Raw genomic sequence first — 14535 nt, forward strand, 5'->3', positions numbered from 1 at the left:
AGCCTTCTATTTCGGACTTTTCAAAGTTTCTTGGCTTCCAGGGTGTTCTTGCCTCGGTGTGATCTCAGTCTCCTTGTCCGTCTATTTTTAGCTCTCAGATTCCATATCCTGCTTTCTCCATTTCAGTTCGATCACGTTAATCTTATTTTCTGCCTCAGTGAATTGAAGTTGGACGGCTTCCTTTTTTTTTTCTAAAGCTAACAGCTTCATTCAGGAAGTGACCTGAGTGGAGTTTTGTTTCAGCTTTTATTAAAGTAACATTCCAACTCTTTGTTCAAAGCCTCACGTGCTGCTCCCCTTTCTTGGAACTGGTTTTTCTCCTAATGCCTGTGTGAAGTGAGTGGATCTCAGCTTCCTCGAATGTGGGAAGTGCCGTGATGAAACTTCACTGATTTCTCCCCTACTTTCATTTAACATTTATCATAATTGCTTAAATTTGTCAACTAACTTATTTCTTAGAAGGATCACGTGTTTTGATTTACATTAAGGATAGGAAGAATCTACCTCTTTTTTTTAATGTTTCTTTATTAATTTCGAAAGAGAGAGAGTGGGGAAGGACAGAGAGAGAGAGAGAGAGAGAGAGGGAGAGAATCTCAAGCAGGCTCTGCTTGGGGGCAAGCCCGCATGGGGCTTGATCTCATAAATTCTTCAGATCGTGACCTGAGCCGAAATCAAGATTCAGACACTTAACTGACTGAGCCACCCAGGCGCCTTGAATCCACCTCTTTTTGGTGTGGCAAAATGAAATCTGTCATCTTCACGGAAAGTGGAAAGGGGTCTGTACTCTAGAATCAAATGGCATTCCTGGCTGAATGAGGTGTGGTAATTTATTTAAGTTCTCTGAGCCTCAGTTTCATAATCTGTGCAACATCGATAAAAATTATTCACCTCTAGATTTGTTGTAACGCTTCAATGAACTATTGTAATGCAAAGCACTTTGAGCAGTTACTTATAATTATTTTTCCCTGTCCTATAATAATACGTACAACTTTGGAATAAGGGAAAGTAGTGAAAACTTTTTTTAAAGGCTTGGTTACTGCCAGGTCACCTGGACCTGGAAGACTTGTTTTTCTGGGTGAAGAAATATTTTCCCTGCGTGAAGGTTTCATAATCACAGTCGAGCCGGCCCAGGAGCCCTGCCATTTACAGTGGCTCCTCTCTTTATCTCTGACATACCCGCTCTCTGGGAATGAGGACATTGATCCAGCTCTGGAGATTCTACAGGATAACCACTGGAGTCCCTCTGGATTCTCTGTTGCCATGATCCCATGGTTTTGGATGACCACGGACATGGACACTCTTTGAATTTCATACCATGCAGAGTCATTTTTATTTCCCTGGGTCCTTGACTGACTTTAGAACAGGTAAGTGAAAGGGGAGGAGGCAGACAGTGAAGTCAGCCATACAATAGGTGGTTAACATGGTCATCTGAGAGATAGAAAGTGAGCCGGATCAGGAATGTTAACCTGCGGAGTGGAGGGTAGTCTTATACTTTTATTTTTATTTTTTAAAGGGTTATTTATCTTTGAGAGAGAGTGCGTGTGAGCGAGGAAGGGGCAGAGAGAGGGGGAGACAGCAGATCCAAAGCCGGCTCTGTGCTGACAGCAGCGAGCCCGATGTGGGGCTCAAACTCACGAGTTGGGAGATCATGACCTGAGCCAAAGTTGGGTGCTCAACCAACTGAGCCACCCAGATGCCCCTAGTCTCGTACTTTTAAAAATGGCCATGGAAATTAAAATTAAAATCAGAAAAAAAAAAGAATTCCAAAAAGACAAGGGCAAAGTAGTTTATTTAGGAAGGGAAAATGTTACCCTAGTAGAGACTTTCTGTGAATAGAGCTTGACATGAAAAGAAAGGAGAGATAACTGACTTTTAATGGAATTGTCTGGAAAACATATAAGTACCAACATTACCCCCCGTGATCCCTAATTCTAGCCTTCTTTGGTCCCTGTAAAATTATAACACCTTCAGTGTATCTTTAACAGCTTTTTAGGAACATATTAACCAAATGTTCAAGTTCTGATCTGGCCATAAAATACTAGGAGGGCTATGATTCTCTAGGATTAATGAATAACATTTGTTTATTTGATTTACTTTAAAAAATCATTCTAAAATCTGTTTACATATCTGTCCTCTCCAGGATGAACTTTATATTGGTTCAGCAGACTGTTTACTGTTTCTTCTTCTTCTTCTTCTTCTTCTTCTTTTCTTTTTTTTTTTTTTTTTTTTCATCTTCCCTGCTCAGTGCCCAACCCAAGTTCAAAGGCTGATGAGCAAGAAAAACTCATGAAGAGGTTTTACTCTAGGGAAAGTTGTTCAGTGGATGGGATCTTGGTGCATAGGGAAAGATGTCAGGCTCTTTCTGGCTCCTTCTCAGCTTTGCTGCTTTAACTGCTGCTCAATCCACCACTGAAGAACTGGCCAAGACATTTTTGGAGAAGTTTAACCATGAAGCCGAAGAGCTGTCTTATCAAAGTTCACTTGCTTCCTGGAATTATAACACCAATATCACAGACGAGAATGTCCAAAAAATGGTGAGTTCTCATGGCTACATAGGGGTGTTTGCTGCTTCTTAAAGATTAGATTACTGCCCATGCAACTGAAAAGGGAAATCAAAGAAATGCTCTGAGTTGTGAAGTTGGATGTTTGCCTCGATCTTTTGGATTCTGGAGTCCCAGATGCCTAAACTTAAATGACCTTGGGGCTCATTTGAAAACGGTTACAAAATAATTCACTGGTCTCGGTCCAGATTCTTGGAAACCAGTGAACATGCTTTATGAAGCTGCTACCATAATTCTCATCATAATCAGGGTTTCAAAGCATTTCATGGAAATGCCATAAGTTATTGAGTTAATAATTTTCCCAAGCCTACAGTGTCAACAGGAATATCTAAAGACTCTCTAAAATGATAGATTAACTGCAAAATGCAAGTGGAGGCTTAGTGAAAAAGCTAGCTAGTAATTAAACTAACCATGGGTCCAGAGGCTGGAATTGGGAATTCCTTCCTTCATTGTCGTGGAGCTCTGAGGGACTTCCAAAGGTCACAGAATCCATCCAGAGCCCTCCCAGAAAAACCATAACTAAACCAATTCTGACAAATCTCAGAATGCTCTGAGAAAGCAAGATGCTTTGACAAGTGCAAGGACTCAGGAATTTCTTCTCTCACAGGTCCCAAAGCAGTATCCTTACACGTCTTTCCTAGAAGTCGAGCGACATTATTTGAGAAAAGATTTTGTGACACTTAAAAAATAAAAGATTTTCTGACACTTGTATAGCGATACATTCCTTCAAAAATGTAGTTCAGAAGCTTATTTTTTTTTCAAATGGTTAGTAGGTCGCATGTTTAAATTACTGCCATTCATGGGACAGATGAAACCCGAGACCTACTGCCTCATTTGAAATTCCCAAAGAGAAGCTTTTTCATTTTTCTAAAGTTCAAAGAAATCCTGGAGATTTTGACAGCCTGATGTGGTCATAGGAGATCATCTGTTTCTTGGCTCATATTTTGGTCTTACCTCTCTTCATCTCTTTATTGTTGCTCTGGCCTCACTTTTTATTTGATCTCTGTTGGAGGTGACTATAGTGTACTGTTCGTTTGTTTTCATGCTCCGCTGAATGGGCCCGTAGGTGCTGGTGAAGGTGTTACTTACCAGCATCGTGCCTAAGAGCTCCGGATCCGGACTGGTGAGGTTCAGATCCTGGCTCCACCACTTTCCAGCTGGGTGAGCTTAAGCTGCTGAATTAACCTCTCTGCGCCTTCATTATCTCACCTGTGAAAAAGAACGTCCCACTCATATCTGCCTTGTAGGGTCGTTGTGAAGCCTTAGTTCATACCCCAAACCACCAGAATAGGGCTCGATGCCCGTGAGCTTGGGAGAACGACACGATATCGTTGCTACGAGTGCGGGAGTTGTACTTGCCAAAGAGACATGTAACAGTCCTGCTGAGTGCCCTTTGCTGAGAAGCCATGTTCCAGAATGAGATGTAGCGATGTTTGTCGAAATCATGTCTGGATCACTGAGTGTTATTACTTTTGAATTGCAGCTGTTGATTAGAGCAAAGGCCAGAGAGGAGAGGGCATAAATCACCAAGTGTGGCCAAACCGCAGAAAGCATGGACCTTTTAAAGGAAAGTGAAAATATTAAAATGCAGAGAGGAAGCAGGTGGCCACCAGCTACATGCAGGGAGGGCAGTCTGGTGGTGAGGAATGGCTTCTGCGCGTGTGCCGGGTAACTGGCTAAAAGAGCAGTGAATATATTTTGGCTAACTCCTTCGGTTTAGAGCAGTTTTGTGGGTGTTTCAGACTTAGTGATAGGACCTAGGGAATAAGGTACGGGTTTTGTCCTTTCCTTTTACTCTAGAGAGCTTTTAACGACAGCTTTATTGAAATACAATTTATGCACCATAAAATCCACCAATTGAAAGTATACGATTCGATGCTTTTTAGTATATTTACAGAACTATACAACTTTCGCCAGCATCTAACTGCAGATCATTTTCGTCTCTCCAGCAAGAAATCACATGTCCGTTAGTCATCGCCCTTCCTCCCAGCCCCCAGCCCCAGGCAACCACTAATCTACTTTCTGTCTCTAAAGATTTGCCTCCTTTGAACATTTCATATCAATGGACTCGTAGGAAATGTGGTCTCTCGTGTCTGGCTGCTTTCACTTTGCATGTTGTGGCACGTAGCGTTCCTTCCTTCCTTTCTGTTGCCAAATAGTATTCCATGGTATGATTTTTCTTTACCTTTCATCATAAAAATGTTCAAACATGTATAAAAGAAGAGAGACTGGTCTATTGAATCTCCTCGTACCCATCACCTGATTTTACAAATTATTAACACTTTGGCCAATCTTGTTTTATTTTTCTACCCAACCCCTCATTTATTGGATTATTTTGAAAGAAATCCAAAACATGATCTGGTTGGATGCATAAATATTTCACCTTGTAGCTCTCAAAGTAAGAATTTTTAAAAGAACCTCAATAACACTACCAACCACTTGATGAGAACTCCTCAGTTTTGTCAAATATCTATCAGTATTCAAATGCACCCTACCATCTCATTTTTTAAAAAATTTCAGCTCTTTTGTGTGAATCAAGATCTAACCGGGTCCTCTCCTTCCAATCATTTTGAAGGATGTTCTTTAGTTCTCTTTTAGTCTACAGAATTCCTCCCTCACTTTTTTAACAATTTATTTGCTGAAGAATTAAATTTCTGGTTCTATAGAAATTCCCACTATTCTGGATTTGCCGATCATGCCCCGTAAATGTTGCTTAACATGCTCTTTTGTCCCCTATATTTCCTGTAAATGTCTAGATCTAGGGCAGAGGTCAGAACACTTTTTCTGAAAAAGGCCAGATGTAAGTATGACACTTACAGTATGGTAGTGATAAATAGAACAGATATCTTCAAAGTTCCTATATCAGTATAATTTAAAAAATGTTCTGAGACCGAGCCCTTTTGGGGATCGTGAGTTGTTTCCAGAAGAAATTGAGAATAATATTATTCCTATAATTTGGTATCAAAGTTTTACCAGAAATTTTGCTTGACAGTAAATCATCCTGGATTGGGTGAAGAAGGGTAGAGGTTTCGAGGTAACTGGTGGGTTGCGTAGATGAGTCTGTACCAGAGACCAAACTCTTCTTTCCATAGTCCACTCCTTCCCACTCATGCGTGTTACAGACAAGACTAGAATGTGTTGAATACAATCAATGGTCACTGGTTAAGAGCGTTAGCTTTGGAGGTAAACATCTGGGTTAACACTCTGGTTCTTTTAATTACTAGCTGCGTGTCCTAGGGAAAGCTACTTCCCAGCTCTGTGCCTCGGTTTCCTCATTTGTGAAGTAGAGATAATCACAACTACCTCAAAAGATTGTTTGTGAAGATTAATTGGGAAGTGGTTCCTGAGGGGTTGTGTGTACTCAATAAAGAGAGAAATCATTTCCCGTTTTTACTGCCACTATTCTACTCATCTCTTTCTTGTCTGAGCCGTTGTTTTCATGTCCACACACCATTTCCATCACGTCACAAGCCTGCTTGGAGCCCCTGAGTGATTCCCTAGTATTCAAAGAATAAAAGTAAAATTCCTTGCCTGGAAAACCCAATCATGCCTGAAGTCCCGCGTTGGGATTGTTACTAATTATCTATTGTGTTAAAAATTACCATAAGCTTAGCAATTTAAAACACTACGCATTTATTATCCCACAGCTTCTGTGGGTCAGGAATCCAGGCATTTTCTAGTTGCATCTTCCATTTCTGAGCCTTATGAAGTTGTAATCGAGGTCCTGGCTAGCACTATGGTCTCATCTGAGGCCTGACTGGGGATGAATCCACTTCGAAGCTAATGTGGTTAGTGGTAAGCATTCAGATCCTTGTGTGCTGCTGGACTGAGGACCTTAGTTTCTTGCATGATATCACCCAGAGCCCCTCCTCCATTCCTCGACGTGTGGCCCTTTCCACAGGGTGGCTCACAACATGGCATCTCGCTGCATCAGAGTCAGCAAGGGAGACAGAGTTTTAGCAAGATAAAAATTATAATCTTATATAACATAAATATGTACATCCTGTCACCTTTGGTATATGCTGCTGGTTAGATGTGAATCATGGGTTCTGCTCACACTCAAGGTGGAGGCGATCACTCAAGTGTGTACCACCCAGACAGAGGGATCATGGGAGCCATCTTAGCGTTTCTCTACCACAGGATCCAGGACCCAGATGCTGTCAGTTGATTGCTATATTCACTATTTATATCTCTCAGCCCCTTTATGCACATATGAATAACGGAGACAAAATGATTTTCTATCTCATGAGATTAAGAAGATCAAATGAGGTGAATTATTCTGCAAAGTACTCTACATCCATCCAACTCCTACCTACTTTAAGGTCTTCTCCATGAGAGCTTGGCCAAATCTAGTTGCCTGCATGAGTCTTTCTTTTCCTATAGCAGAAACTGCTTGGCCCACTCAAAGCTTATACTTTATCATATGCTCTTATATTTCATTAATGAAACATTCACGCTGCATACCTTATCTGTCTGATAACACTGTAAGCAACTTAAGGGCAAAGAGTTTTTTTCTATAAATTATAAAATAGCTAACTTTTTTGAATGTTTAGGATGTACCAGATACTGTGATAAACTTTTTGTTATTTGTCAATTCTTCTCATCGTTACAACAACCCTTTGAGGTAAGTCCTATTATTACTCACGTTTTACAGATAAGGTGACTGGCTCAGAGAAGGTAAGTAATTTGCCTCAAGTTGCACGGCTAGCCACAGGTGTCTGACTCCAAGAATGGAGTTCTTACTTGTCTCATAGGCTACCTCTTTTATACAGTCTGGAGAAGTACAATGTACAAAGTAATTGCTTATTTCAGTCTGTGATAGATGGAAATGAATTTGTACATTGAGAAAAGACTGTGCTAGAAGAGTCTGGAGAAGTCCACTTGCCTATACTGATGTTCAAGATGGGGGCCAAGTGAGTCCTGGCATCATCACCTGCTCGTTGGTTTCTTTGACTGTTAGAAAATCGCCATGGCCACCAAAGGGCCATGTTCTGGGCTACCTTCTTGGGGGAACATAATTTAAGATCAGAATCTCTGGTAAGTCATGGCACTGTGGGGCTTACTGCAAACTGATTCTCATTTCTTGCGGTTCCCAGTGTCATGAGGGGCTGTATTCCCATTAAGTTTGTTCTGAGCTTTACTGGGCTCTCCCCTTAGAGCATTCATCCTCGAATCCTTGATCAGCTCACCCACGTCACAGTGCTAAGGCCATAAATTCCAGGGCCCCACGATGTGAATTATCTGTGAGAATGCACTTCCAGTTCTGGGGACAGGACCCTGGGGAAAACTAGGCACTGGGCCAGAAAGAGAGAGTGACCAAGAATGGCCTGCTAACTCATAACCTAAGCTTTGACCTTCAGCAAAGTAGAAAACTAAAACTACTCAGGAAATATTAGATGTTCCACCAGATGTTTTTTTGGACAGTATCTCCTGTTTTATCTGTTCAAGCGGTGCCATTCTGACTTCAACTTTATTTTTTTGTCATTTCAGAATGAGGCCGGGGCCAAATGGTCTGCCTTTTATGAAGAACAGTCCAAGCTTGCCGAAACTTACCCGCTAGCAGAAATTCACAATACCACCGTCAAACGTCAATTGCAGGCCCTTCAGCAGAGTGGGTCATCAGTGCTCTCAGCAGACAAGAGCCAACGAGTATGTGAACATTCTAGCGCTGACCTCAAGAGTTGAAATATTGGGGAAACATTAAATGTTAATATCCCCATGGCTGCTTCCTTTATCTGCAGAGATAGTAATGCTGACATTAGAGAGAGCTCTGTGCCTAGGTAGGGTGACCACATAATTTGTCATCCAAACTGGAATCCTTCTGCAAGTGAAAGAAGACACTGGTAATAATTATGTTAGGACACAAAGTCAAACTGGTGTGGTCTGGGCCCTGTGTTGTATATGGGCACCCTATACCGAAGTCACCTCCCTGAGGACCAGGTGGCCTGAAGAATATACTTAGTCTATGTCATTCATTCTCAACTAGGGGTGCCCCCCAGTGACATTTGATGATGTCTGGAAACATTTTTGGTTGTCGTAAGTGGGGAAGGGGCAGGGATGCCGCTAAACATTCCACAATGCACGAGACAGACCCCAATGACAAAGAATTATTTGGTCCACAACATTAATAGTGCCAAGCTTGAGAAGTCCTGTATGTGGTCCAATTCTTTCCCCCTTTTCATTCTTGACTCTTCTCTACGTCTTTAACGAGTGGCTAAGAACCTCAGCTCAAACTGCTTTAGGGGTGGGTGAGCCATCTCTTTCCAAGACATCCATTCCATCTGTGGGCCCCTTTAATTGATAGAGATACTCCCTCCATTGAGCATTAAGTGCTTTACCACCATTTTGTTCTGCCTTCTGGATCCAAATTGCTGTTTCCTACAAAGGTTTTTAAATAAATGAAGGCAGCTATTTTTTTAAACTAGTTGACCCCTATTTTTAAAGTTTATTTATTTATTTTGAGAGAGAGCGAGAGAGAGCACGAGCATAGGAAGGGCAAAAAGAGAGAGGAGAGAATCCCAAGCAGGCTCTACGTTGTCAGGGGGGAGCCTGACACGGGGCCAGAACTTACTAACTGTGAGATGATGACCTGAGCTGAAACCAAGAGTTGGACACTTAGCTGACGGAGCTACCCAGGCGCCCCAAGTCCTTTTTGTTTTTTGAACCTAAGATATCATCTTTCGCTCCGTCAGTTTTCGTCTCTACGATAGTTTCAAGTTTCCTAACCAGTCCTAATTGCTGTCTTCATTTTGTCGGTAACCTTGAACTAGACATGGCACTCTGCGTTGGTTCTGATGCATGAAGGTGATCAGGAATAGGACATTCTACACCCTTTGCCCTACATCTATGAAGACAGTCTAGGACTGTATTAGGTTTTTGTTTGTTTGGTTTGTTTGTTTTTTGACAACCAAATCCCATGTTGGCTCATATCAGCATCACTGTCCAGGAAGTTTCCAAGTCTCTTCCACCAATGTTGCTCTAAAATGATAGCTTTCAAAATTCTATTCTTAAGTAGGTAGTTTGCTCAAATTCAAGAAAGCCTGTATTCACCCTATTAAAATAACATCTCTCATCCCATCTCTCTAGCCTAGGAGTCAGCACACTTTATTCTGTAAAAGGAAAGATAGTAAATATTTTAGGTTTTGTGGGCCATCTAGTCTCTGTCACAATGAGTCAACTCTGCTGTTGTGTCAGAAAATCAGCCATAGCTAATACATAAGCAAATGAGTGTGGCTGTGTTCTGCTAAAACTTTACAAAAACAGGCAGCAGACAGCATTTGGCCTGCAGATCATAGTTTACAGACCCCTGATCTAACCTACTGAAATATTTTTATCTAAAATATTTGGCTATTTAACATCAAAGTCTTCTTTCTCAGTTGCTTGTCCTCTGGAATTCTGTGTTGTAATCTACATCTATAAAAAGAAAAAATTCACGATAAGGACAAAGATAAAACCATGTGACACATATCTTCCTACAAGTTGATATTTATTATTCCACATTCTTTGGATCCAATTATCCAACTAGCTATTAATCCACTTTATCTTATCCATTCTGTGCTTCCCATCTTTTTCTCAAAGACACCGTGTGAAACTTGGCCCATTGGTCTTTGAGAGTCTAGACAGCCTGATCTATCCTGGGTGGAACGTGGACACTATATTTTTATAAGATTCTGGGTAGTTCTAATGTGCAGCCCAAACTGGAAAACACAGAAATGCATGTAAAAGATTGAACTGTTTGGGAAGAGAGGAGACTCAAGAATGCATGAACACAATGGAGAGGGAGGAGGGGAGATTGAAAAAGCAGGTACACAAAGAGACCATGAGGAGTTTTGTACCATGGTAAGGAATTTGGATTGATGCCTTTGGACTATGGGATCTTATTGAAGTTTTAATCATGGGATCTATTTCATGTTTTAGGATAATGACTTTTGTGGCAGAGTGAAAGAACAATGGAAGGGGGAAATAGGAGAAGAGAAACAGAGCCTTTCATGTGGTGCTTCTTAAATCAAATGTAGGGGAGAACCAGTTCCTTCTTTCCTCTCCTATCTTTCCTTTCCTTTCCTTTCCTTTCCTTTCCTTTCCTTTCCTTTCCTTTCCTTCCTGCTTTTCTTCCTCCCTCTCTCCCTCCTTTTCTCCCTCTCTTCTTCCCTTTCTTCTTTTATTACCAATCTATTACAGATCAGTACTTGGCTAAATCCATTGACATGCTGAGATGTCATGGAAATGTCAAATGGTTTTTTAAAGTTTATAAACATTCATTCTCTTTTTTAAAAAAAAAAAATTCTCTTGATTCCTGTACTTGTCACAGAATAGAAACAAAGAATTTGCTGTTTTGTACTGGTCCATGGACCATACTTTGAGTAGCACTGCTTAACTCTATTACCTTTACTCTCCTTTACCTACAAGATAAAGTTAAAACTCTTTGGTGTGGCATAGATGGCCGACCCCTCGTGACAAAGCCCCTGCTTACCTCTCCAGTGTCACTACTCCAGTTTCCTTCAACGTGTCATCACTTCTGGAAAATTGCTGCTTTTCCCCAACCTCCATCCATCTTTTAGGCTCTGCCTTCTATTCCCTTTTTCTACTTGACCAATTCCTACTTCTCTTCCAAGTCACGGCACTGATGTCCCTTCCTCTTTGAAGCCATTCCTGAATCTCCAAGTTCTTCATTTATCCACCTCCTGCCAGACTGCCACATCACTTTTTCATGACAGTTCTACCACTCGTCCCTCGATTATGTAATTATTGATTTCATGGCTGCCTCCTTGTCCCATGGCCGTGGGGTTCCTTGAGGATCCATGGCTTGTTCATGTCAGAGTTATCAGAGTGTCGGACAAAGTAGATGTTCAGTGAATGTGTTCTCGGTGAATGCTGAATGAACAGCAAATGCACTTCTCTGTGTACCTGGGAAACATCCTTGGGATTTTGGTGGATCCATTTATTTCAGTCATTCCACATATATTTATTATGTATTGCTAAGGCTCTGTGCCAGTTGATAGTGGGGGAAATTTAACGGAGATATTCCTACCCTACATAAAGGAGGGTGCTTGGCAAAGATGGGAATTGCTGTATTTTGAGGCACAAAAAATCACATGGTTAAAAGGACATCCTTACCTTAGCGTTCTATATAGCACATCTCCCACATTGAACATTGTTTATTATGCTTAATTTGCAGTTGAACACAATCTTAAATGCAATGAGCACGATCTACAGTACTGGAAAAGCTTGTAACCCAAATAATCCACAGGAGTGCTTATTACTTGAACCAGGTAGGCTATTAATTTTGAGCAGTCATTATGAAATTTAAGTTTTTACTCTAAGTTTTAAAACTGAGATTGACACTGGATGATGAAACTGTGCCTTTCAAGTGGATAATCCAAAGATGATAAGATTCCAAATAGGTGTTTCAGTACATAGGTGAACTGTTAACTTATCACAAAACTTCATTGTAAACTCTGTCACATTCTAAGTAATTTAACTAAGTAGTTAAATGATTTCAACGGTTTATTTTTTCTGCAGAAATATTTTGGAACTATAACAAGGATGAAGAAATCGAGAAATCATGAGATTTCACTTAATAACTTTATGGCCTCGATGCCTGCCAGCCTTACTTTTAATTTTTTAAAGTTCATACAATTGTTTACAAATAAAAATTTTACAAATGCATGGTTTTTTTTCCCCTATTGGGTGCTTTGCAATGACAGGCTTGGATGACATAATGGAAAACAGCAAAGACTACAATGAGAGGCTCTGGGCTTGGGAAGGCTGGAGGGCTGAGGTCGGCAAGCAGCTGAGGCCATTATATGAAGAGTATGTGGCCCTGAAAAATGAGATGGCAAGAGCAAACAGTAAGTTCGCTGGTCTATAGAGATCCTGATGCTCTCTGTGGGGGCCGTGGGCTATTTCTCATGAATTACCAAGCCTGCCCTTTGACAGAAGTGGTATCCATAAATTAGTGATCATCTCCTGAACAAATTCAGGTGATGTGTCTCAAAGAAGAAACTACGAGGGGATAAGGAAAGATGCGCTGACATTCTACAGTTTAAGGAGCTCAGCAATGAGGCTGAACGACAGGACGTCAAACAAATCAGTCGTCTGGGAAGGTATCAGGAACCCAAGCCTTCCTGAGGTAGCCTGGGGATTGAGTAGGGATTCTATTGCTCTGACAGGATGGGAGACAGAGACGCTGTCTCTCACCTAAACTCCTATCTGGCTACAGTTGATTCTTAAAGGTCATTTGTGTGTTTAACTCAAGGTGGTGTCCCAGAAAGAAAAAAAAAAATCAGATTAATTTAGGCTGGAAACCCATTATGTTCTGCAGTTGTAATTATAACTCAAATCATGTGGTCATAAAAATTCTTAACATGGGGCTTAAATTTCCATATCTCCTAACTTATTCTCCTGCCTGAATAATGAGCTGAAGCTATGGCATTACGAGTAACTTTATGCTTTGGTGATTCACTGCCTCCTGGGGTTGAGTAAGGAAGAATTTTTTTCATCTGTTGTTTCTCAGTGCCTTTCACTGCCACTTAAACTTGTATTCTTAAGCCACAGGCAAGCTGGGACAGCAGCTCATCACCATATCTTTCCATCCAAATATTTCTCTCTCTCCTCTTCCTGATCATCCATTGCCAATGTGCATGTGAAAATAAGAATTTTTGAAATACATTTGCAAACTGTATTGGCTAATGTCCTAATGCAAGCCTGTGTTTCCAGATGACGAGATACTACATGATGCACGCAGAGATGTTCTGTGTATACAGATAATCTGCAAACAAACACAGGCCCGCTGTGGCAATGTCTAAGATGAGTTGATTTACATTTGAAAATAGAAGGCCCTGAACAAGAAGAGAATTTAAAAACTAAAATCCAGTCACATGTTTTATTTTATTTTATTTTTTTATTTTTTTCAATATATGAAGTTTATTGTCAAATTGGTTTCCATGCAACACCCAGTGCTCATCCCAAAAGGTGCCCTCCTCAATACCCATCCCCCACCCTCCCCTCCCTCCCACCCCCCATCAACCCTCAGTTTGTTCTCAGTTTTTAACAGTCTCTTATGCTTTGGCTCTCTCCCACTCTAACCTCTTTTTTTTTTTTTTTCCTTCCCCTCCCCCATGGGTTTCTGTTAAGTTTCTCAGGATCCACATAAGAGTGAAACCATATGGTATCTGTCTTTCTCTGTATGGCTTATTTCACTTAGCATCACACTTTCCAGTTCCATCCACGTTGCTACAAAGGGCCATATTTCGTTCTTTCTCATTGCCATGTAGTACTCCATTGTGTATATAAACCACAATTTCTTTATCCATTCATCAGTTGATGGACATTGAGGCTCTTTCCATAATTTGGCTATTGTTGAGAGTGCTGCTATAAACATTGGGGTACAAGTGCCCCTATGCATCAGCACTCCTGTATCCCTTGGGTAGATTCCTAGCAGTGCTATTGCTGGGTCATAGGGTAGGTCTATTTTTAATTTTCTGAGGAACCTCCACACTGCTTTCCGGAGCGGCTGCACCAATTTGCATTCCCACCAACAGTGCAAGAGGTTCCCGTTTCTCCACATCCTCTCCAGCATCTATAGTCTCCTGATTTGTTCATTTTGGCCACTCTGTCCAGTCACATGTTTCAAAGCCAAAGATAGAAACTGAAGTATGGAGACAGTAGAGACCAGGGGTTAGAAGACTCGGTGGGTGCTTTTGCCTCTTCCCAGTCGTGTGACGCTGGACAAACGATTCCACCATCCAGGAACAGGGTGCTAATCTGCATGGTGGGGATTTTAATAATGTCAATCTTGCAGAGTTTCTGTGCTTCTTAGAGGAGATGATGCATTGAAGAGAGAGCAAAGAGAGAGCAGAGAGCAAGCGCTTGACAGACACCAGCTAGTGTTAGTATTCATTTCATCCCTTTGAGTTGACATTTAGAAGGACAATAAAAATGTGACAGATCTTTGGATTTTTTAACCTCCCACCAA

The 14535-nt window shown here is 41.1% G+C and overlaps 1 protein-coding gene across 2 annotated transcripts in view; it reads left to right on the plus strand.

Annotated features, from left to right (window-relative positions):
* Positions 1-1143: 1143 nt before the first annotated feature.
* ACE2 (angiotensin converting enzyme 2) overlaps positions 1144-14535 on the plus strand; it is a 40538-nt gene continuing 27146 nt past the window's right edge. Inside the window, exons 1-5 of one of the 2 annotated variants that reach the window (XM_019417964.2) lie at positions 1144-1364; positions 2246-2534; positions 8052-8210; positions 11737-11830; positions 12266-12409. In XM_019417964.2, the coding sequence (XP_019273509.1) occupies positions 2349-2534; positions 8052-8210; positions 11737-11830; positions 12266-12409 (583 nt within the window). In that variant the 5' untranslated portion in view covers positions 1144-1364; positions 2246-2348. The remainder of the gene's footprint in view (positions 1365-2245; positions 2535-8051; positions 8211-11736; positions 11831-12265; positions 12410-14535) is intronic. The other variant, XM_019417965.2, reaches the window with a different exon arrangement.

This window comes from Panthera pardus, unplaced genomic scaffold (genome assembly GCF_024362965.1).
Source record: "Panthera pardus isolate Hobbes unplaced genomic scaffold, ASM2436296v1 HiC_scaffold_27, whole genome shotgun sequence".
NCBI classification, from domain to species: domain Eukaryota; kingdom Metazoa; phylum Chordata; class Mammalia; order Carnivora; family Felidae; genus Panthera; species Panthera pardus.